Genomic DNA, 25,943 nt, shown 5'->3' with positions numbered 1-25,943 from the left:
AAGAGTAAACACATTGACGTTGAGTGTCTTTTTAAAGATGCGTCTTTTTCAAGATGCCCTTCTGTCTTTTTGTCATTCCTGGTTGCGGTCGTTTCCTCTCCGCTTCTGATGGCCACAGACACAAGATCTCTTGTGTCTAGGCAGAGATCACACAGAGGCAGCATTTGTGGCAAGGCTTGTAGGTAGACGTCGTCTCTGGCAACCAAGGCCTACAGCGCCGCTGGACAGGCCGCCTCCGCCCTGCACGCTACGGCCCTCCTGCAAGTCCACCAGGCCAAAGCGCAAAGAGATCTGTACTTGGGTATTCCTGGTCCTGATGTGCTGCAGGTACTGCGCTCGGCGACTGACCTCGCTCTCCGGGTCATGAAGGTCACAGTGCATGCACTTGGACAGGCGATGGTCACCCTCGTGGTCCAGGAACGTCATCTGTGTCTGAATCTGGTCGAGATGCAGGACCCCTACAAGGCTCGCTTTCTCAACGCCCCCATCTCCCAGATCGGCCTATTCGGTGACACCATAGAGGGCTTTGTCCAGCAGTTCTCGACAGTGAAGAAACAGATGGCGGCCATTAAACAAATCTTGCCCGCCACGGCTCAAGATCCCACATTCCGTCTGCTCGCCGAGGGCGCCCCCCTGCGGCGGTGAAACCCCAGGCAGCTCTAACCCAGCCCTTGCGTAGAGCTCATATCACGGACCACCTCCCAGACCCAGAAGGCTCCCAAGCGCTCCAGAGACATTCAACCCAGGGAGAGATGTCTGACACGGAGCTGGTATCCAGACCACTCCATTCCCCGGTGGAGGGCCGGGTAGAGAATCTTTTGTTTCCTTTCCTTTGTTTGCTGCACCCCCAACAGGCTGCAGTAGCCATGTTGTCGCAAAAGAAGCAGTTTCCTCACTCCCTGGGTCACTTAGCCGGTGCCCACAACTGCAGTTCTCACAATGATCAGACACCAAGCACTTGCAGTCGGGCCCCCATGAACGCAGACCCTCCACCTTCATGTGCCCATCTGCACCACACTTCCACCTCAGGCTGGCAGGTGTTGACAAGTCTAGAGGTTATCGCTACAGAACCTCCTCCTCAGTCGCCTACCCGCCCCAGGCCAGGTATGCGGAGCAAGGTAATCGCTTCGAGCATCTCCTCAGCACAACCACCTCGGGACTTTGTCTGCTCCCCCCGCCGCGAGGCCCCACCAGGTACGTCACATGTGATTATCCCCTTAGTGTCACTAGGCCGGAGCTTGTTGCTTATGCTTTCCAACCCGTCACGGTGGCTGGTCAGGACCATACGACTCAGCTACGCGTCGGATTCAGTTTGCCAGGTGCCTGCCCAGTTTCAGCCGCGTCTGCGTTACCTCGGTGCAGGGCGAAAACGCCTCCACCCTACATGCGGAGATCGCAACCCAGCCTTAGTGTTGCTGTGTCCGGTGTGTGCTTTGTGTGCCTATTTGGATCGCATGCAGAGCTTTAGCCACTCTGAGCAGCTCTTTGTCTGCTTTGGTGGATAGCGGAAAGGGAACGCTGTCTCCAAACAGAGGCTTATTCACTGAATCTTGGATGCCATTGCTTTGGCCTAAAAGACTCAGGCCATACTCGCCCCCTTGCGGGTTTGAGCACACTCTACAAGGAGTGTGGCATCCTCGTGGGTACTGGCCAATGGCACCTCTCTAGCAGACATCTGTAGAGCGGTGGGCTGGGCAACAACCAATACCTTCGTGAGATTTTACAATCTCCGGGTTGAGCCAGTCTCGTTCTGTGTTTTGACAGGTCCAAACATGTAGAATTCGGTAATACGGTGACAAAAGCTGGCCGGGTGTATCACTTGCGCATAAAGCCTTTCCCCTCCCCTGAGGTGAAGACGTGCACTCTACTCACCCAGTCAAGTCCACAAGTCATGGACCATGGGTGTCCTTCCTCCCTAGCCCTCTGGCTCCAAACTCAGCGTAGGAAGTTTGCAGCCAGACCCACCGCAGGACCTACTTTCCTGCGCCAGAATAGGTGCTCCACAGGTACTGATTACCACAGGTACCACGCCACTTCCATGTGTGGGTGGTAAGCCCATGTGACATATTTGCCACATGTTAACCTCCCCTGTTGGACAGGATGTGGTCTCCGTGGGGTCTTTTCCCCCTGAAAGATTAGGATTGGAAAAGAACACTTCCCCGATGCGTGTTATAGCGTTAGATGGCCCCAGCCTCAGCTGGGGCCATCTAAACAGACACACACTTCCCATCTGAACAGACCCACACTTCCCTACTTTTAAACCCGTATGTCTGGGGTAGGGGCATGCAAATTCAGGGATATACTAAAATATTCAGGGAATGGAGGTTAAGACAGTAACCGAGAGGATTATGATCAAAGAACATATTTCAAATCAGAGTAAAATCTGATAACAATGGTAACCTAAATTGTGCTTCTTTCACTCAGATCATGCTAAAAAAACTATTTCTTTACACTGGTCCAGGTAATGCTCATGCATGTAATTGAGTTGACTGACAAGCGATATCGATATCTAAAAGGTGATTGGCTCTTTTTCCCGTAAGGTGGGACTTCCATTTCTACATCCGTCATATTTTGTTTTACCAGTGCTCCGTCTCAGGAGCTAAAAAGTCTCTGCAGTCATTTATGATAACTGGATAAAGGTTTTTTTAGAAGCCGTCTTATAAATATTGCTGGGCAGATTTCCATTTGTTTGTCAGATATTAATCTTCTCAATTAACGTAATAGATTTAAACTATTCTTTTTAGTGTACAAATGATCCTCAACAGAGAGACTGCTGTTACCATGCAGGCTTGTAGGCAAGTTTTACTCAACTCAAACAGTGAGTGTTTGTGTAGAATAAAACTTGAGCTAGTGTAATAACATCAATCTGTCCATTGAGGATCATTAGAAATGTCCAGATGACAGAAACTGTTAGAAATAGAAATGTAGTTAATATTTTAGAGTAGAGCAAAACTAGAAAATACATATAATTTAATATAGAAATATCTCATTTTAAAGCTGAAAGAAGTGTGTAATTTCTGCACCACTATAATGTCACCAAGCAGAACTGCACAAATGATTACTGTTTTCAAACTTCTAGTCAATTCCCCCCATCTTTTATTAGTTGTATAGATAGTCCCACCCCAAACTTACACCATTTGTTGAGCCAACATTTCTGTGCCAGTTGCACGGCCCACTCAAACAAACTTGAGAGTTTTGAAAATGCAACAGAGCCACAGTGTTACTTTTAGGTGAACTCAACCTACAAATGGCTTACTAATGTTTGTCTCTGCATATTAAGCTGGGATAAGAGAAATTATTTCAACATCAAATAATACATCAGCTTTAAGATTTTAGTCATTTCCATAACTTTTACAAGTCTGAAAATTACTGATATTTCCACATACTCCAGGACAGCTACTTTGATAAATAATTTGTTGTCAACTTAACAGCATTAAGGCCCTGAGACGCTTCACCAAAAAGCATACTCTTCTGTGTGTAGTCTTAATTGTCCCAATGGGAGAAAGCTGTAATGCTGACTAAAACAGATAAAAATCAAAGAACTGTGCAGCTCTATGTGACCAGCACATTCTCTGTTGATTTAAAAGATGTTTTGCTCAGCTCATCTAGTTCTCCACTGTTCAGCATTCACCCCCATTCTGCCTGCTAAAATGCTATCAAGCCGAGTCTTTGACGGGTCTCCTGCATCCCGCAGACAGGCCTGATAAGCAGAAACGGGAGATGGAAGGAATCTGCAAAGAAGAAAACACCAAACAACAAATTTGAATTTGACTTCTAATTACAAATGACAAAGCTGCTAGTGGGGAAACTCACCTCCCTATGCTGTTGATTGATTTCAATGAGCTCTTACTTCAAAACAACATGCCAAAGCCCAGTAAGACTCTGAAAAAGTTGATCACTAATTACAAGTGACAAAGCTGAGGTTTGGGCCCACCTCCACACATCCAACCCCTCATCCCAACATTAGCACTGTCTTTGACATAATTATACACACCATCCTGCAGTCAGAGTGGTGTGTCAAAAGCAGAAAAATAAGCCCCCTCTTCAGATATGCTCCATTCAGTTACCCAGAGATGCCGGGGTGTCTGTTAGTGACAGCTCTTGCTGCTCCACACTCCAACAACTTGTCTAAAAGACACACACACACACACACACACACACACACACACACACACACACACACCCATCATGCAGGCAGCCAAGTGTAACTGGTAATGGTTGAGAGAGGCTTTTATTATGATATGTGTGTCTGGAGCTGTGAAATGGCCAGGGTAATTAATACTGGAACAATCAGACTGTAACAAACATATTCCACTGGCCACTTGTAGCAGAAAATAGAGCAATTAATACTGGTAATCTCTCAGGTGAGCTGAATCTCTCAGTGACACATGACTAGGGTTAGGAATCTTTTTAGTGAGCTTTCTTCACTGGAAACATCAGACATAAATTCAAAACATAATACCAATGTAGTCTGTTTTGTGAACAAATGACTTGTATTATCTTTTTAATGGTTATTTTTAATGAATCAGTCTAAAACAGCTCACTCATATCAGACTCAAAATAAACTGAGAACCGTTACTGTGTTACTGTAATGAGTGCAGATGAAGGCAGACGTGGAGTGAGGATCTATTTGCAGTGTAACTTTATTTAACACAGTGAAAACTAAACAGACAAAACCAAAACAAAGGAAATACCCGCAATGGGGAAATAAACCAAAAACACGGAAGACATACGAGGAGTTTAACAGGCAGGATACACATACAAAGACCACGGAAACAGGCGTCCACAAACATCAACGATCGACAAGGGAATGGAGAACAAACAGGGTTATACTGGAGACATGATGATGACAAACTACAATCAGGTGAGCACAATGACACAGGGCTGGCAGTGATGAGGGCCGGGGATCATGGGAAGTGTAGTTTTTGACAAGGACAAGTGAAACCCAGGGCAGACAACAAGGGAATCGTGACAATTACGATGTACTTAAAGTTCGTGAGACTTGTATTTATTGACTGGTTAATTAAATGACAATGTGTAGTTAATGATACACATTCAGAACAGAGTTTTGTTGTAATGATAATTTAAAAATTTAAATATGTTACCAAACCCGCGACCCTGTACACAGGATAAGCGGTTGACGATGGATGGATGGATGGATGGATATGTTACCAAAGTAGTTTTGTTTTTGTTGATAATTGATACCGGTAATTGTTATATATTGGTTATTGTTATTGACAAATCTGGTTGTCCAAGTTGATAAAACTTTAAAAATCTAATTCAAAACACACATGTAAAGTTTGTAAAAATGTAATCTTTGAGTCTATGTTGGTTTCATAAATTTATAAAAACATTTATAGCATTTCCTACAAATAAATTATTTAATGACTTTAAAAATGTAATGTGAAGTAAAATATTAAAATCCTTTGTATACTTTTCCTGCAACTTGAATACAGGAGAGTGTACAAAACTGTATCACTCGTTTTGAAATAAAATAAAAAAAAAACTGTAAGGTGATGGCATGTTATAGTTGTTTGTTGTTAGGTTATATTGCTTTTTCTTTTCTTATTGCAATAATTTTTTATATTGTTTGAAATGTATATTTTTGCAGCACTGAGAAAGTCTAAACCTATTTTTGACAAAGTAATGTATTTAAATCTGCCAGCCCCAAAACTGGCAAAGTACACAGCCAAATCTCTGCGGCATTCACATCTTCTTTGTCTCTGACCACCTACATGTGACTGACTAAGCGCGACACACACAAACACTCGGACAGGCAGACACAAAGGAAAGCATATGGTCTGCAATGCTCACTGTATCACTGTGGCATTGTCACATGAGAGTTCAATCTAATTACAATTAACCCACATTTTAATTACAATTGATTAGCAGTCTGGACTCCCTCTCTCTTTCTCATCTCACCCCTTCCTGAATCCAGAATAACCACACTCCTCCTCCTGAGTCCACCATCCCCACTCCTTCTTTTCTCTCTTGTTTCCTTCCTTTTCCAATCTCATCTCTACCATTTCTAAGTTTGATTCAAATTCAAATAGGCCATACAGTCTGAGCACTAACTTTCCCACTCAAATACAATAAAACAGACATGCAAGACATACAATAAGGTATTAGAACCCACAAAAACCCACGGGCACACATTTTCCGACATTTATTTCCAGCATCACAAGTATAGCCAAAGTCAATCCTGTAGACACACAGCTCCAGAAAAAGCAAATGGGGTATAAGGATATTATGTAGATTAAATATCTGAAAATACTGAAATATTATGATCAAGTAATTTATTCAGAGCTGCAGCACTTTGTATATTGTAAAGTGCCATGCACACAATCCCTCACACATGTGCTTCTCGACCCCTGCATGTTCTAGCTATTGTACATCGCATCACAAATTATGACTCCAGGCTCCAGAAGTGGTCTATGAGCCTGGTCGTGCATGTGTTTTTGTGTGCTGCATAATTATGTATATGAGCTGTACTGTGCATGATTGTTCCTGTGTGAGCATAAGTATGTGTACATGCACAATACTTTTAAAACCATGTGAGACTGCATGCATGTGTTACAGCGTAAATGTAGATGTGCACATGCATAATGATGCGTATCAACAGTATGTGCGTAAGAGCTTGTTGCTCAGTGTGTGCAGTTGTGTACAGTATATGTGAGAAGTCTTTGTTCATGTCATAGCTCTGCAGTGTTGTCAACTCGTTGTCATTTGGAGCTTCATATAAGACCCGATCTTATGGCAACAACGTGTCATCCCTCTGTCCATTTCTGTTTCTACTCATCTCGTTCTTCACTCCTTTCTCCCATCTATTCTTTATCTCCCTATTCACGCTCTTTCTCCATGCCACCTCCTCCAATGAAGCCTCTCTCACTCTCCAGAGCCGCTTTTCTTGCTCTCTCAATTATATTTAACTCATGACAGCTGTGAGAAATATCTCTTCAGACCCGTGACAACTGCAATACTGAGGAAACTGTATATTCAACTTTTAAATGAGTTCACCTGCACAGAGTATACTGTGGCTTATCTGTAATATTATTTGTGATTGTGTGGAACAGGCTGCAGTTGAAAAAGTAAGGCATTGCTCCAAAACCAAGTGAGTGGTTGAGCCATCTCTTGTCTAGTATCTACACAGGCATTCTAACGGTGATGGAACCTCATAAGTGACTGATTTGGAACGTTTTGCATATAGTAGGTAGCAACTCCTTGGGTCATACAAATAGCAAACCTCACGAAAAGCACATGAGAAACTCTAGCCATAATAAAAGTTTTTAACAGTATTATGTTAGTAATAGGATGTTGCTAATCTAATGATGTGGCACACTTATAAGCATTAAAAAAAAACATAGCATACACACAAACTGGGTAAAATAGTCAATTTTATTATTATGTTGGCTTGATAAACATAATTTATTCTACAGACATGTTTTTTTTCAAACCTCCTAAACCAAGACCAAAATTCTTGACTCCAACTCATTATAAAGCTTTCAAGCTATCTCCACCAAACTAGGCACAGACATTCCAACTGTTCTGACTTTGGTTGCGCTGTCGTTTCTAACTGATCACACTTATGGTATTCCTGTAGCGGACATTTTAATTTGTCAAAAATCCAATAGATTTACATTGACAAAATGTTCAACTGGGCCAAGAGTCTAAAACGGAATGTTTGTTAATTCAAACCAAAGTCTTTCTAGCAAGTCAGTCCACTGGCGGCCATATATGGAATGCTCACGGGAGACTATTTCCAGTAAAGACAGAGCAGCTCTTATCTACTTGAATGGGGGAACACTAAAATCTCAAAAACGGTTCATCAAGTTTGCGATCAAAGTACATATTTCAAATCAGCAGTAATATCTGACAATGCTGGTATCATACATTTTTCAGGCATGTATAGCTAATGTGCATCCGTGTTCTTGAGATAATTGACCAGAGATGTCTGTATCTAAAAGGTGATTGGCTCTTTTACCTGTAAGGCTAGACTTCCAGCCTACATCTATTGACATTTGTGCACTTCTTGGTTGGGAATTCCAATTTCTCTCATTCAATTAAATAGAAGTGGCCAGTCTCTGCTAAATAGTTTCTGTTCAAACACAAATTGTCAAAAATTCAAACATAAACAAACACACACAAGGTCTTTATTCTGCTAAAAATGTGCAATATGTAAAATTTTTCATGTAATATATGTGTCACTGTGTGAACGGCTTGTAATGCAACTTAAAAAATTAGCCCTTCCCAGACTTCCTAGGTTGCCTATTAAAGCCTGTAGACTGATTTTCATGTGAAGGGAGCGGGCCGCTTTTGCCAGGAAAATCCAAAGGATGTGACGTTTATGCACACTCCAGAGAGCCTTGCCTCAGACAGACAACAGTCTGCAACACTAGGTAACGTTATCTTAGAGATGGAATAGAGCAAACGGCCGGCTCCCAGCACTACACTGATTCCTAAACAAACTCAGAGAAAGCCTCTGAAATTGCATCTACTGAATCCCATCTGGCTAAGCAAAACGTGATCGTGGTCGAGCAAAAACTAAAGTGAACATTGGCAGGGCATTTGATTCCTGGAGGGGCTTCGTTTGGTTTTGGGGATCAAAACCGACCTTGAATTGGCATTTTTCTTAATGGACAGGTAAGCTTACATAAATGCAAATGTGAAATATAGTGCCATAAGGATTGAGCTGTGTAATTTTAGCAAACTTGATCTTGCCTGCTAACGCTGACACCTTGCTTTGAAACTTTCAAATAATTTCAACAATCTACTCTTCATACTAAAAGTCAGGTTACTGTCAATGTTAATCTGTTATGTTTCAGCAAGGTAAACTACAATAACACATGAAATGAATGCTAGACAATGTTCAAGATAATGCAAAGAACCATTCATTAGTGTAACGTAACTTGGTTATACAGAAAATATATACATTGTATTATTATAAAACAAAAGCGCATCAATATATCAAAATGACAGTTGTGATGGAATCACATCAATACTTAATTGTGTCAACATATTTATAATGTACAGTCTATTTTATAAACAGCTACTTTCGTCATCCACCAAATTTAGCTATCTATTTGCTATTTAGCTATTTGGCTATCATATAAATGCAGTCAATGTATCATGCAAAAAAAGGGATTACATAAAACATAGTCAGACCTATATCCACACTTTGTTTTAGCCATGTTCCAGCAGTGGAGAGTCAAATATAATATAGTCTTACATTTTGTAGTAAACATATCATAACTGTGTAATTTTAATTATGCTACCTCATCTGTCAGCATAATGCTAATGAATCACATTCAGCCTCTTTGTACGTTATGTCTTTGTTTTGGTCGATGCTTGCTTCCGATGGAGTGTGTGCAGGAGCACGAGCAGCAGGTAGATCGCTGCAGTTCACTTAACGGCCACAGGTGTCATTAATAACAAGGGCTTCTTAATCTTACATATTGTACCTTTAAGTTAGATTCTCTTTGTCTCTCTCTCTCTCTCTCTATCCATCCATCCATCCATCTACATATCCATCCATCCATCCATCCATCCATCCATCCATCTATCACCTTCAATTTAAAACTATATTTCATACAAGGCTTTGTCAAGCCAACATCAAAGTCTGTCTCGATTAACTTTACCTATCTAGTTTACAATTTGCATTTTTCTTGCCTCATCATAATGCACCCTGAGCATGACTTCTCTGCAAAGAATACATGTAATGATGCCTTAGAAGGTAACTTAGAAGACAGCATTTCCATGCTGCCTAACATGTGATGCCTTAAAACATGTGATGCCTGAAAACAGCTGCCAAGGATTCTGAAACAGAGCCTTACTAAGTGTGTTTTTATGTTAGAGTTTGTGAATTTGCATGCTTGTTGGTTTTGGCAATGACATGATATATTCTTTAAGCCACACACACCTACTTAAAGACTTTGAGTCTGTTCTCTCTAGAATCCATTCATTGCAGTTCCTATTATTGTGGTGTGTGTTGTTGGTATATTGCTGTGTATATGTGTATGTGTGAGAGTGAGTAAAACCAGTTTGGAAGAAAAGGTTTATTGTTTTGAGAACTTGGTTTACTATTCATCTGAATCTTACTCTGCTCTTCTCTCCATCTCTATTTTTATAAATACCTACCTGTGTTATGCTCAGTCCCTCCTTTCTACACATCTCCTTTCCTTTCTGTCTTTCTCCTGGGATGTGACACAGAATTCTGTTAACTGGTGTGAAAATGCATTTATTACCATAAGTCTGCAATGGTAACAACTGCACACACACACACACACACATGTTGGTCTACCTATCATTATGAGGACTTTCCATAGACATAATGACTTTTATACTGTAAAAACTATAAATTCTATCCCCTAACCCTAACCCTACCCCTAAACCTAACCCTCACAGAAAACTTTCTGCATTTTTACATTTTCAATAAAACATTGTTTAGTATGTTTTTTAAGCTATTTGAAATATGGGGACACTCGTAACGTCCTCATAAATCACATTTATAACATAATAACCTTGTAATTACCAGTTTATACTTAAAAAATTGTCCCCGTAAATCACAAAAACACGCACACACGCACGCACACACACACACACGCGCGCATTCACATTCACATAGTGGGACCTGCAGTAAGACATTGATATTCTGTACACCAATGTAAAGGCAAGAGAGGATTTGGGAATAAAGACTTGTGTATACACACACACATTTCTGGCTGCACTCACAGAAACTGGTTTATTACACTATATCTGTTGTACATTCTGTATTTTATGGATTACATGTGCACAGAGGAGAAGGACTTACTGAGTGACAAAGTGGGTCGGATGGGTAGTGTCAGAGAGAGAAGGAGAGAAGGGAAAAAAAGATACAGAGAGTGAGGGTGACTGCTGCAAGAGACATATTGATTTAAATGCAATGAGATGAATTTAGAAAAAAGATCCCATGCCATATATGGACAAAACTTTCATTATACACAATAATACACAAGCACACACACACACACTCACGCACAAACACACACTTAGACTCGCACACACAAATGCATACACTTATCAGTGTGACATTGAGAACCATTCCAGAAGCACAGTCTGACATTGGCTGATAAAAAAGGCCATTATAAAAGGTCATAATTTAGCTTGTCCATTTAAAACCTCTCCATTAAAATCCATAACTTGCATGCACACACACACAAGCACTCAAACACATACACACAACTCCAACTCCTGCTAATTCTCTAAATATGTTCATGATTATGGTGAACAGGGTACAATTTTGGCCAGGCTAATGATGGCTTTAATGGCTAAAAATCCCCATTATAAACTATTTTCTACACACACACATAGACATGCATGCATGCAAACACACTCACATATAAAAGGTTAAGAGCTCAAAATGCTCCATCAAAAATTATGTGGTGAGAAATATGGTAAAATGGTGTAATGGGCAAGAGCTGAGGATTTTTTTTCACTTTCTTAAATGAGAACTAATGTTAAGTACTAAATCTTGGCAGTAAATAACTGAACTTTCAGAGCATACACTGAACAACCACTGTAGAAATTATCCTGAATTTACTTAATTTGTGCAGGCATAAAATTATGTAGTCATGTTGATTCAGTCTAATTAAATAAAATGTTGGACTCAAATTAAACAATTTAAACGTCAGTGAGTGCAGTTCTGCGAATGGAAATACCTTGTTGATGAGAAAGGTCAACAAAGAAGGTCCAGACTGGTCAGAACTGACAAAGTCTATAGTAACTCAGATATCCACGCTTTACAATTGTGGTGAGGAGAATATCATCTCAGAATACTATTCTGAGATGCAGGTTGGCACTGTTTTGGTGGCATGAGGTGGACCTACACAATATTATGCAGGTGGTTTTAATGATGTGGCTGATCGGTATGTATATATATATATATATATATATATATATATATATATAGTAAGAATCTCTGAACTACAACTTCAAATAATAATAATAATAATAATAATAATAATAATAAACAACAGATTTTTATACCCTGTATGTATGTCTCTTATTGATGTGTTAACAAGAAATGGTAAAATACTTCAAAAATAAATGCTACAGTATCTCTATCCAGTTTAATGTGCATGGAACTATAAGCAAGATATTTGGGAGTTCATTCCCCTAAAAGTGTAAACACTGTGGCTCTGTGGTGCTATAAGCACATTGCTCCACTTGCAGGGTATGCTGACCAGCCTGACAAAGCAACACTGGCTCAACCAATGGCAAGTTTTTTCCAAACAATTGCAAAGGAAACCCTTTCGAAAACAATTACACAAAGGAAAGAAATCAGCCTACTGTCACGTGTCTGTATTATGGTGTTCATAAGTTCCAGGCAGCATTTCACTCTATGTGTGTGCATGTGTGTTTGCTTTGAAGCCTGCCTGTGTGTTAGATAGCTGTTGTGTTTCTGTGCCAAAGCTCAAACAAACAGAGTAACAGGAGTATTGAAGAGAGCAAGAGAAAGAGAGAGAGAGAGAGAGTGAAGGAAGAAAGACTCTAAATGCTCTTTTTTCCCTCTATACATTAAGATGGAGTCTCCACGCAAGGGAGAGTGGAGACACCAACCTCAGGTGGTCCAGCTGGTCTGGAGTCGATACGGGCTGGCACAGGTAGACCTGTTGGCCTCCCCAGAACCCTCCCATTGCCCGCTCTGGTACGCCCTGACCGAGGCATCCCTTGGTATGGATGCACTGGCACACAGCTGGCCGCCTGGACTACGCAAGTATGCATTCCCCACAGTAAGCCTGCTTGCAAAGACCCTATGCAAAGCCAGGGATGACAAGGAGCAGTTCGTCCTAGTAGCACCCTACTGGCCCACCCAGACTTGGTTCTCGGACCTCACGCTCCTCCCGTCAGCCCCTCCTTGACAAATTCCCCTGAGAGAGGACCTTCTTTCTCAGGGACAGAGCACCATCTGGCACCCGTGACCAGACCTCTGGAACCTCCATGGACCCTGGACGGGACACAGAAAACCTCAGTGGACTACCACCTGCCGTGGATGACACCATCACTCAGGCAAGGGCCCCCTATATGAGGCGCCTGTATGCCTTGAAGTGGCGTCTGTTCACTAAGTGGTGTTCTTCCCAGCGTGAAGACCCCCCAGAGATGTGCAGTCGGCTTAGTGCTTTCCTTTCGGAAGGAGAGGTTGGAGGGACGGCTGTCCCCTTCCACCTTGAAGGTGTACATAGCAGCTATAGCTGCACACCACAACACAGTAAACGGTGAGTCCTTAGGGAAGCACAACCTGATCATCAGGTTCCTGAGAGGTGCCAGGAGGTTGAATCCCTCTAGACTATGCCTCGTTCCCTCGTGGGGCATCTCTGTAGTCCTGCAAGGACTACGAGGGGCTCCCTTTGAGCCCTTAGAGTCAGCAGAGTTTTTTTCTCCCTGAAAACTGCCCTCAAGAGGGTAGGGGACCTGCAAGCGTTCTCTGTCAGCGAAACGTGCCTGGAGTTCAGTGCGGACTACTCTCACGTGATCCTGAAACCCCGACCGGGCTATGTGCCTAAGGTTCCCTCGACCCCATTCAGGGATCAATTGGTGAACCTGCAAGCGCTGCCCCAGGAGGAGGTAGATCCAGCTTTAGCATTGCTGTGTCCAGTGCATCTTTTTGGATCACACGCAGAGCTTTTGGGTCTCTGAGCAGCTCTTTGTCTACTTTGGTGGACAGCAGAAAGGAAGCACTGTCTCCAAGCAGAGGATCACCCACTGGATCATTGACGCCATAACTATCGCTTACCAAGCTCAGCACGTGCCGCCCCTTGCAGGGCTACGAGCCCATTCCACCAGCAGTGTGGCTCATGGACCCGGACCAGTGGCACCTCTCCCCCTGACGTAGACACGGGTGTCCCAGTCGGTAAAAGATTTCTCTCCTTTTCTGGGGAGAAATAGAAAAAAGAGGGAAGAGGCATGACTGGGCTAGTCTGTCCCTATCCTTTGGGCTGTCGACTCGTCCCCAAAGGGTTGTTCGACAGTCATACTAGCATCAGAGGAGGTTACGTGCCGGCACGGTGCGCTGGCTATGTGGCACACAGAAGTCTGCCCATCTCGCACTGCCGATCCAAGTAACACAGTTCAGCTAGAAGTGGTGTTTTTGTAGGGGACCCCTAGTGTCACTAGATCGACACAACGTCGAGTGAGTGACAGATAGGGAACATCCTAGTTACTTCCGTAACCTCCGTTGCCTGATGGAGGGAACGAGACTTTGTGTCCCTCCTGCCACAATGCTGAACTACCTGCTGAAATGGCCAGAACCTTATTCTAGGCTCCTCAGCACAAAGCCTGAATGAGCGGTATGCACATCCCCTCCTTTATGGTAAAATGGTCTACACTTATATAGCGCTTTTTTAACCATAGAGGTTACCAAAGCGCTTCACACTGTGTCACAATCACCCATTCACACACACATTCACACACCAATGGCGGCAGAGCTGCCATGCAATGCGCTAGCCTGCCATTGGGAGCAACTTGGGGTTCAGTGTCTTGCCCAAGGACACTTCGGCATGTGGAGTTGTGTGGGCTGAGAATCGAACCACCAACCCTGCGATTAGCAGCTGACCTGCTGTACCACCTGAGCCACAGCCGCCTGCATTTTATACGCAAATGTCTGGGGGAGTGGTATGCAAATACCACTCGCCAATTCCCATTGGCCTTTTATCAAAGACCAGAGGTGTCTCTGGCTCCAAAGAGTGACCCCTAGTTTCACTACATCGACACAACGTCTCGTTCCCTCCATCAGGGAATGGAGGTTATGGAAGTAACCAGGACGTTTTCTAGGCTACAAACTCAGGGCATACATTTTTGATGAGCAAAATTAACATGTCAACATTGGCCGGTAAAGGACAGGACTTGACTCACCTGAAGCGATTATCTTGCATGGAGCAAAAGCTGCCTGAGGTGAAATTAAACTTTACATACATCTGCTTCAGATATCCTCTTTCTAAATAATTGTATTATTAATTATAATTAAAATGTAACATTAACATGACAGTAATTTAAGAGCAGCCTTTGTAAAAATATAAAGCCAAACGTAAATGTGTAAAAATGTTGAACGGTTAATGAGAAAATATTTAACCCTACTAGTAATTCCAGTATTGACTAGCAGCATGAGTACCGTTTAGTCGAGTTGTCTTGCCACCCCTAGTATGGACAGATGTACATTTTAATTTTTGGATGAACTATTCTTTTTAGAAAAGATAATTCAGTAGGAGGCGAGAGGCATTATTCGTTCTTCATCATAATTCGTCTTATTGAAAGGTGTGTCAAATCTGACCTGCTTTTGAAGTGAATAATCAGAGACTGAAGTGAGCTAGAAATACACAACATTTTCATTTCCAATCTCAAATTCTCTACAAAATATTAAATTAACCCCCTACTACCACTCCATCATAAGCTGGGAGAGCTTGAGTGTCACAATGTTTGGAGATAGGTGATAAATGGAAGTATGGAGGGAGGAGGTGAGCTCGTAATAAGAATTAAATTACTTAAAAAGAGAGTAGAAGAGAAGAGATAAATGAAAGAGAGAGAGAGAGAGAGAGAGAGAGAGAGAGAGAGCGAGAGCATGCCATGGAATGTGGGAGAGGGTGTGCAAAATATTAAATTAAAAAAAGGTGTGCTTATGAACGTAATGGCACTTCAGAAAAGAGGAGTGTGGAACAATCTACAACATAGCATTCCCTTTACTTTATTCACTGCAACCTCTTACCATGACGAAGCATAAATAAACAAAAGTGACTTCTGTGATAAGTGGATGTGGTTACGCACTACTGCCCCATTCCTCAGACTCAGTTAAACTGGCGTTATTAATTAAGACTGCTGTTCTTCAAACAAATATACTAACATCGTAAAGCACAAATACACTCACAGAGACCAGGCTGGAAGACGGGCAAGCTCAGTGATAACACAAAGTTGATGAACGAGAACCAGGTCTTCACTGTCACTTAGACAGATCTCTCCGTTACTCATGAATATGCACAGAGCAATTTGCATATGCAAACCTCAGACTGTTATCTGATTTATGGGTTTTGCGCTTCAGTCTCTCCATCCACCTGCCAATCAAATCCCCTGTTTATGCATTCATACTGACAATAAAGGAAATAAGCAATGTAGTTGCTTATCCCAGATATTTTAACATGCATACAGAATTAAATCAGCTCACCTTCCCTGAACCAACCCACAAGTCTGGGGACAACCGCACAACACCTGGACACATCTGTGCTCCCTCTTACACACTAAACACAGTGAAGGCCAAAGCATGCCTTAGTTAGCAAAATACCATAGTTAGACTAGTTAACAGTACAATGAGTTGCTTACTACAGTTCTTGAGTTAACAGTACACTGAACTGAGAATCGCCTCTTTTGGAGGTGTCCGACATCTTGAGAACCAATGAGCTGCTGACATTGAGCATGTGTGTGATTACGGGGCGAAATGTATGTTTCAGGTGTATTTTGCTGAACAATAGAGTGTGCAACAAATAAAACATACTGGAAATATGTTTATGACCTGATTGTATCACCGTTTTATCAACGTAGGAAGATGATCCAGTCTACAGCTCTCCAGTCAACAGTATTGATCTGAGGACAGCAGTTCTTGAGTCAACAGTACACTGATCAGAGGACAGCAATTCTCGAGTCAGCAGTACACTGATCAGAGGACAGCAGTTCTCCAGTCAACAGTACACTGATCCGAGGACAGCCGTTCTCGAGTCAACAGTACACCGATATGAAGATAGCAGCTCTTGAGTCAACAGTACATTGAGTCGATCACAGCAGTTCTCGAGTCAACAGTACACTGATCCGAGGACAGCAGTTTTTGTGTCAACAGTAGACTGATCTGAGGACAGCAGCTCTTGAGTCAACAGTACATCGAGTCGATTACAGCAGTTTTCGAGTCAACAGTAGACTGATCTGAGGACAGCAACTCTTCAGTCAACAGTACATGGAGTCGATCACAGCAGTTCTCGAGTCAACAGTACACTGATCCGAGGACAGCAGTTCTCGAGTCAACAGTACACTGATCCGTGGACAGCAGCTCAAGTCAACAGTACATCGAGTCGATCACAGCAGTTCTCGAGTCAACAGTACACTGATCCGAGGACAGCAGTTCTCGAGTCAACAGTACACTGATCCGAGGACAACAGTTCTCGAGTCAACACTACACTGATCCGTGGACAGCAGCTCGAGTCAACAGTACATTGAGTCGATCACAGCAGTTTGCGAGTCACCAGTACACTGAACTGAGGATCACCTCTTTCAGACATAATAGAGATAACTGCTGATCAGTGAGCAGCTGATGTGCATGCGTGAAACTTGAATGAGGGTGCGAAACGTTTCAGTCGAGAGATGTATATTTAATTTTACTATTGAGTACCGTGCATGTGCAAGTTGTGATGAGCTGGATCATGGTTTCTGTAAAAAGGGTGAGTTGAATAAGACTAGTTTAATCACTTTTTATGCTTTAAACGTGTAGAACATCCACATTTGTATATCAGTGTCAATATTGGGTATCAATATTTTAGTCATCATTTTTGTTTTGTTTTTTACTACAATTACCTTTAAATTTAGTCAATATTTCATCATGTCATATTCATAAATTTCAGTCAATTTTACACTGACTAAAATGGCATATCATTTTTGTCAACTGTGAAAAAAGGAACACCTCTTAGTTGACCTCTCTGTTAACTTATGTTTAAGCTGACATTTGTCAGAAATGGAAATCATGTGGAAAGGGTTCCCTGTTTTTATTCTCTGAGTGCCTCGAGCTAAATATTAAATACCACTCGTCTGCTCTAATATATTTTGAATAAATATAATTTACATAATTAATGCAGAATCTTTATGTGTGTTTTTCCAAATAGGGTAATGATTGATCTCACTGGATAATGTAGTGAATGTACTGCTTTTCCTGTTGTTTCAAAGATCTATAATGCTGTGCTGAACATTAAAGTATGAGAAATCTTTGATGCATGTTCTGTGTCTGTGTCATTCAATTCTCCCCTCGCGAGGATACGGATCGAGACAGCGACTACATACTTGTTACATACGACTTGATACTTAGAGGCCAATCCAGAAAAGTCCTAATAAAACTTTTTGTTGACAATTATGTAAACATTACATAGAGAAAAAAAACTGTCAAACTTTTTGAAAAATGAACAGTTGAAACATTTGATTAAAGCTGAAGTATGCAATTCCTGCTACACTAGCGCCACCAAATGGAATTGAAAAAATAAACTTTTTTCAAAACAGCTTTCTGAATACACCCCCGTCTGGGGTTGGACAAAATGAGAGATAAACTTAGAGGTCGAAGCAGATCGCTCTGAACATAAACAGAAACATTTTCAAAGTGCCACAGAAAGACAGTGCTTACAGTTTTTGAGACAATTATGAATTATGAATGGCTTACTAATAGTTGTCCCTCAAATTAATCTTGGATAGAAGAAAGATTTTTAAAATAGAAAAAGTTACATACATCAGCATTAAACATGTATCAAATATAAGATTTATCAAACAACATATGAAAACAATCCGGATAACATGAGCTCCTAAATAGAATGTAATGAAAATAGTACACTGAAATACAGAATTAGATACTTAAAAGATGTTGAATCGTGTATGCTTCACGCTTCAGAGGCTATTTTAGACAGTTTGTGTTATATGAAGCACATTTTTATGAAAACAATGCAAAGTATGCATTCTGACTAGTGTGTAACTTAGTTCAAGTTCACATGTTCATTAGCTTTATTGTCAGTGCAGATGTAAGTTGTAATATTATGTTTGTGTTACAAATATAGAACAGTTTCTTCCCATCCGCCACTCTCCACACTCCACCTCTGGCTCTACATTCCACTGTACTACTCTGCTCTCTTTTATTTTATACTTACTTTTAATTGATACTGCGTGGACATATTTATATTTATATTGCTTATATTTTAATTCTTGTTTCATATATTTAGAGATTGTGTGAACGCACCTACAACACCAAAACAAATTCCTTGTATGCGTAAAAAACTTACTTGGCAATAAATCTTTTTCTGATTCTGAATATAGTTGATAAATCTCTTAAATAGGATGTGTTTGAGTGAGGTAATTAACCCATTTTTGAAGCAGTTTAGCATACTGGCGTTCAAGCATAGACATCCCCAACATAGTCGATTATTTAAATCAATTCTATCTATTCTTTTTTCTTTAAAAACAAAGAAATAAAAAACATTGTTAGTGCATTGTAAATATCTTGCAGTATTATTATTTTCTTGTCCAATTTATATCAACAATTTATTTTATATTGTCATGATGTGTCTTTTTTGTCTCGTTATCCTTATTCTTAAATAAAAAACCTTCGACAACAAATATTTTCATCAGTAATTTCAAGGATTATAAAGATTAGCATTGACCTCGATAGCAGAACACTGTTTAAGGCCTTACACATTGTCATCTTATTGCATAATCTGTATGACCATGCATGCAAACTCTGAAATTGGCCCCCCAACCTGGTTTAAGCTGTTAGACAGAGATCCAACACAACTTCACTGCAGGAATTTGTAACATGACCCTATGAATCACCTTTCAAATGTGCCATTTAATGAAGTACACTTACAGACTAGGGTCTTTTACAATTGCTGATAACACTGTCATTGGAACAACACACATATTGGAACAACACAGCTTGTGGTCTTTTTACAATCTTAGTGTTGTTAGAATGATGTCTAACTCTAATTCTCTGTTATTGTTTTCTAACAGTGCAGCAACATTCCAGAGTAGTTCTCCCCTGTAGCGCACACACACACAGTCTTCAAACATTACACACATTTATAGTGCGCTTTCTCCATTACATACACAGATCTATAAAACTTCCTTCATTTTAATATAATGAATAACTGAATAAAGCATTCACTGAGAATGTGTGAATAGAATATTTGCTTTTGTACAGATAAGGTGTGTGTGTGTGTGTGCGTGCGTGCATGCGTGCGTGCGTGTGTGCTTGCATGCGTGTGTGTATGCCATGGAAAACCTGTGGTTCGCATGTATTTATTCAACCCTGTTCCTCAATTATGCGTCTGAGAGAGTTTGTAATTTTTTCCGGGATTCACATCACTGGAGCACCAGTGTAGGGGTGTTAGGATCACTGCCCACTCTGCACTCAGTAATTGTCTGTGTGTATATGTGTGTGTGAGCTAAAGGTACACTCTCAGCTGTAACTCTCACAGAAGATGAATGAGGAGGCAATGGTTTGGTTGCTTTGTTTTAGTTTTTTACTACATAGCCAACAGGGCCCCTCTTACTGTTTACACCAAATGTGTTTCACTCGAGACAAAGACATTTGTTGTAAAACACTCACACACATGCACACTGTATCACACCCCAGAGTCAAAACCACTACCCAGAGAATTTCCAGCTACTAGAGCTTGATTGGTCTGGTCCACAGCATTGAAAAATTGAGCGACTGTGCAGCTTTGGTCTCTGGCTCCAGTACAGACCTGAAATTACCTCAGAATCAGCTCTTTATTTATGGACACATTGACCACAGCCATCACTGCTATTAACCTGTTGTGCTACATCCACGCTCTGAATTTAGAGAACAAGCACACTTATAGGCTACTGCAAGAAAGTAGAATGACATTCAGCCATACAATGCGTAAACATCACTCCACAGCTCTAAATCGTTCTCTCTCTCTTTATCTTTCTCTTTGCAGTGTAACTAGGCCAAACTGAGGTAACAGGGTGTCATCAGTGTTGCAGAGCAGTCATGGAGAGCGAGGGAAGTCTACACAATTTCATATAGTCTAATGCTGACTCAAAAGCTAACTCCCACATACTTTTTACCAAAACAAACACACTTTCGGGAACACTTCTTCCAAATACAATGGAGAACACAAGCAGAATAAAAAAAAAAAATTTGTTAATTCCCAAATTCCTTCCAGTGCTTACCAGAGCACAATTTCTTCTATGCAGTGAACCAATAGAGTGTAACAGCATTTGCTGTAGATGTCCTATTAAACTTAATCCATGAAAATAATCCAGTTTAATTTAGTTTAATCACGTATCATATCCGCTCCCTTGCTGCTACCGATGCTAATGTAGTGAGGCAGCTCTCTCTGTGTGCTTAAGCTGCATGGAAGAGACAGTTTTCATTTCACTGCTCAGCATGAACTCCAGTGTGAATGAAAACACACATGATGGCACATATGTACTCCAAACATCTAAGGCATAAGTTTGTGTGATCTATGACTCCTCTTCCTTAAAAATGCTTAATATCTTCTTATAATCACAGATAAGCTCTGTAAAGTGTATGAAGTGTGAGCGATAGAGCTTTAGAGAGGAAAAAGAGCAAAAATTAAGCTCTCAGGCAGACGGATTGTTGGGTTTTGGTCCAGCTGCAGTTCATGTGTTTGAGTTCATTCCAAATGTGTATTTCACCACAAGCTGCTGCAGGAGTAGTGTGAAGAGTACCTGTGAACTAGGTTGATTTATGGTGATTTTTTGGATAGTTCAGAACCGTTAAAGCCAGAACACAGACTTCCAACACCAACTCATGCTCATTTGTCTCTACTTAGACACTACTTAGGTTATGTTCTCTGACCAAAACACCCCAACTTTTCCCATGAGAAGTCCACAAGTGCGCATGAGCAACATAATCACATGGGAAGTCAGCATATGGTTTCCGAGAGTTCCGGTACCCTAGGACATCTGGGTACACATTATGCTGACTAAAACCCTGGCACATGCCAACTCAAATAAAGCTGCATCTCCCATCAGAAATTTTTGCATCGGCTCCAGTGTGTTTACCTTCCCCTGTGGCGTGATCAGAAGCATGTTGTGTCAGCAGCATGGGAGAAGTAAGTTCATATCCCACATTGAAATCAAGAAGTAATTGCATTAGCAAAAACAGTGACAAACATGATTCGGAAGTTGTATTTTTCCCTCTAACATTATATTTTTACTCCACTGGTAGTTAGGTTAAGGTTTGGGGTTAGGGTTTGGGGGCGGAGGGGGGATCAGTTATTAAATAAGCATTCTTCTTCACTGCCTGTACAGCTGAAAACAACTTGCTTCACAACTCTCTTTGGCACCCCTCTTTGGATTTTACACCCAGAAAATTGAGCTTGCACATGCTGATACACCCAACATCACTTAATTCTTTGGCCACTGGGGGCATTGTTTTGCATTTTAGTGAGCACAGACTGATTTTAGCAAAAGAAAAGTCAACCTACTCTTTCTGAATCCACTGTGAGGTCAGTCTGCTGTGAGTGGGAGTATTTGTGTGTGTATGATAGTGGGTGATGGAGAGACAGTGTTTGTGACAGACAGAGTGAGAGGCGCTGCGATTGAACGTTGTCACAATGCAGGCATATTGATGTCATCATGAAAAAATGCTGCTTATTACAGCAGATGGATTGAAAAGAAACTGGTGACTTGTCTGGGCTCCATGTATGATGCAGAAAGAGGAAGGAGAAGAAAATGAAAGAGGGAAGAGACAGACGGAGACTTCCTGAGAGAAACATGCAGGAGATGATTGTGGGAGAAACAGAAGGGATGAAATAGACACACAGGGAGAGAGAGAGTGAGAGGTTCTATGGGGACAAAACATTACTACAATGTACAGATGTGTAACTGTATTAGATTCATAAATTGAGCGCAAGTCATTTCTTGTTTTGTCAGGTTTAAAGATCCTGACTTTGAAGTGATCACTCAGTCTTTGTCATTTCGGTGATTTTGACACTATCGTTGAGGCTCTATGTGTAAATCTCTGCAAAGCTGCTTTGTGTCAACATTTGTTAAAAGCGCAATGCAATTCAATCTTAATAGTTTTCTGCTACATCTAAGTATGTGATGCAAATTAAACAAAGCCCTAAGATGAGCTACAATTTGAACCACCACAGTCGAACGAAAACTGTAAAGTACTAATATTTTGCAAACATATACCTATGAACGGACAAGATCACCCAGTGATGTGTTTGACAAGGTATTTGATGGTTCATTTGGTTGCTTTCCAGGAATAAGTGTCTAGCCCCTGAGGTCCATTAGAAAATGGATCCTGCAGAACAAACTGCTACACTCAAATAAAATCACATTGTTTATCATCAGACAGAAAGAGAAAACACACAAACATTGTAATGCAACACATTTTCCAAAATTGCCTGTCCTGGCCTAGTACTGAGGCTCCTGCCCCACAAGGGAAGCCCAATGAATCTGGATAAACCTTAAAACGTGTTCCATGAGATAATTAGACTAAAAGTTGACGTTTGTTTTACACTATTGGTCATATATGCAATATAGCCCATGTATTCATATGGGCAATTTGTACAGCATCCTGAATTACTACCTTATAAATTCCCTAAATTAGGCCTATGTTGAATCTTGATTGAACTGAAAATAAAAACCCACTTACAGTATGTTTGAGCTGTTCCAGTGTACCGCGTGCCTGGCCGCATTCACCAGGTCAAAGTTTGAGCAGGTGAACGTCAGAATAAAGAGATGGAGCGCGAAGAGAGCCATAATCCCTCGATCTTACTTTCTCTCCTCAGTCCCTCTCGCGTTTCTTCACAGTCTTTCAAGGTAGCTTACTCTCACCACACGCAATTTTGCACTGGAAACATCCCAATTGGTAAAGAAGAATCGGGAAAGATCTGACCTAACGCGAAGCGACAAACTAAATATATACAGGCTTTTTCAAAGTGTAGGTTTTTAAGTGTTTAAAAAGTCAGAATCCATGGTGAAGACCCCCTCCTCTGTTCCCACGGCGTCAACCCAAATCCAGTGGTCCGATACAGCGGATATGAGACTCCCTTTATTCTGGCGCTTCTGATGGATGTCCGTGGATGGAGCGGGAAGATAAAGGTAGCTGTTTAAATGCGGGAGAGGGAAGTGCGTCCACCCCGAAGCGCGGATCAGAGGCTCAGCGCTGAAGAATCTCGCGAGCGCGGTCGAAGAGAGAAGCACGACTGAGCGCGTGCAACAGAAACAACGGCAGATTGCCTCTAGACTCCTCGCTCTGGCTTTACATGCTCCTTAAATGTAAAACTATTTTCTCTTTTGTTTGTGATGGTGTTGTGCGGTATCGTATTTGGTAGGGTGCACGTGGAGAGTCCCGCGCGCTGCTGGATGTTTTACACTTATAAATGTGTGACGAACAAGTGATGGTGGGGAGAGATTTATTCGCCCTATTTGGTCCTTTCCACTGTACTCTCTCTCTCTCTCTCTCTCACACACACACACACACATTATTTGGTAGGATGTGCTCGTTCAGTCAAAAGCTCCGCCTCCTGTGTTGGACAAAAGCGCGCCTCTGTCTGCTCCAGCTCTCATTCTCCGAGATGGTTTTTAGGAAGGTTAACTAGCACCTCAGCTCTCGTGACGGACGAAAAACTTGATTTGGGCGTAAAATATTTCTAAACAATTACGACGGGGACAGTTTCCTGTGCAGTTTTATTACCCATCACCACAATCCTTTTAAAATCCATGGTGTCAGAGTGCAGCGATTATATCCTATTATCCGCAAACCTGGGGCCGGTTGCACCAGCTATACGTACGTTACAACTTAGCCTAGTAGTTGCGTAAATGGGCATTAAGTCACAATTTACGCACTACTAAATATTTGAGCGTTGCACCATTCATTTTAGGTAGGACTAAACTAAATATTTACGCAGCCTCCGACCAGGAGTAACGGTTGGAATAAAAAAAAAAAACAGTCAATGAGATCATGTTTTGTGTGACAGGCATCAATCCTTTCGACATATATGATGATGTTGGCATTTACACGCGTTCACATTTACGAGAGAGAGAAAAAAACGTACTTTTAAGCGGCTCTTCAGCATGAAACTGATCTAACTGTGCTGTTTTCAGGGTGCATTGCCCGGTGTCAATACGAAATATATAAGATATTAAAATTAATAAATGTCTATTTTTCCAGCCTGTTGTATTAGTATTTATTTTTCACCCATTACTTATTTTAGATACCAGTTCCTATTTATTGTTATTTACACAGGGCAAATATACGATCAAATGTACTTTTAATACGTATCGTATTTTAATGGTGATTTAATTTATTACAGCTGACAGTTATGGGTTACAAGGTTTGAACATCAACCGTAACGAGATAAAAACTGAAATACACAGCTTTTTAATACTTCTGTGTACAAATTTGAAGGCAGTTTATTGAATCAATACAAAACGTTATATTAAGCGACTACACATTAGGCTACTTTACGGAGAGCTTACGACCTACTAGTTAAGTCCTGAAGAACAGGTGGTGCAACCAAATTAAGAAGTCTACTGACTTAGTTACAAACTAACTAGTAGTTACTAAGCCCTTAATGTGAACTTTTCGCCCCAACTTACGTGAGAACTTACGCGCAGCTGTGTCTTTATGTAAAACGCATTGCAGCTGCACAGCAGACAGCAATGAGCGAGGCAGCTCGGTCATTGGCTGTGCTGCGGCAACTTGCTCGAACCAATGACGGGGCGACTCTGAACCCGCGACCAATGAGCGCGCTCAGAGCCCGCCAAGATTAGCGTGGCTAAGGCTATATATTAGGCGCCCCGTCATGAGAGTTCTTTAGATTTAATCTCCTTCAGCGAAGACCTTCTCTTCGCTGGATCCTCCGGATTGTTGGAGTCTTTTCGCCCGCCGTTGACAAGCCTACAGCAGGACTGCTAAGAGGACGCCGGCGCCTTCAGCCGCCTTCGAAGCCTTCTGCTAAGCGGCCTGTTCGGACCATCGGTAAAAGAGTTTGCTGAACACTTCACTGAAGCTCGGAAGGATTCGCAGGCTATGCGTCACTTCCTGCCCAAGCGCTCCAGCTCGTCTCAGAGCCGCCAGAGACCGCCTCAGCAGCAGCAACAAGCCAGGGCGGCGCCTCCCGTCTCCCAGCCAAAGAGCAGACCTGAAACGGACGCTCGACGCCGCTCACATTCTGCTA

General features: G+C 41.6%; 1 protein-coding gene across 1 annotated transcript in view; it reads right to left on the bottom strand.

Moving 5' to 3' along the window:
• The window catches only part of LOC127658270 (ephrin-A3-like), an 85,671-nt gene extending 61,586 nt beyond the window's left edge, over positions 1–24,085 (bottom strand). The window contains exon 1 of the mRNA XM_052147470.1: positions 23,414–24,085. Within this exon, the coding sequence (XP_052003430.1) occupies positions 23,414–23,520 (107 nt within the window). The 5' untranslated portion in view covers positions 23,521–24,085. The remainder of the gene's footprint in view (positions 1–23,413) is intronic.
• Between the last annotated feature and the right edge of the window lie 1,858 nt (positions 24,086–25,943).

Source organism: Xyrauchen texanus, chromosome 17 (assembly GCF_025860055.1).
Source record: "Xyrauchen texanus isolate HMW12.3.18 chromosome 17, RBS_HiC_50CHRs, whole genome shotgun sequence".
In the NCBI taxonomy this organism is placed as follows: Eukaryota; Metazoa; Chordata; class Actinopteri; order Cypriniformes; family Catostomidae; genus Xyrauchen; species Xyrauchen texanus.
The sequence above is the reverse complement of the archived record's forward strand: the minus strand, read 5'-3'. Positions and strand labels throughout refer to the sequence as shown.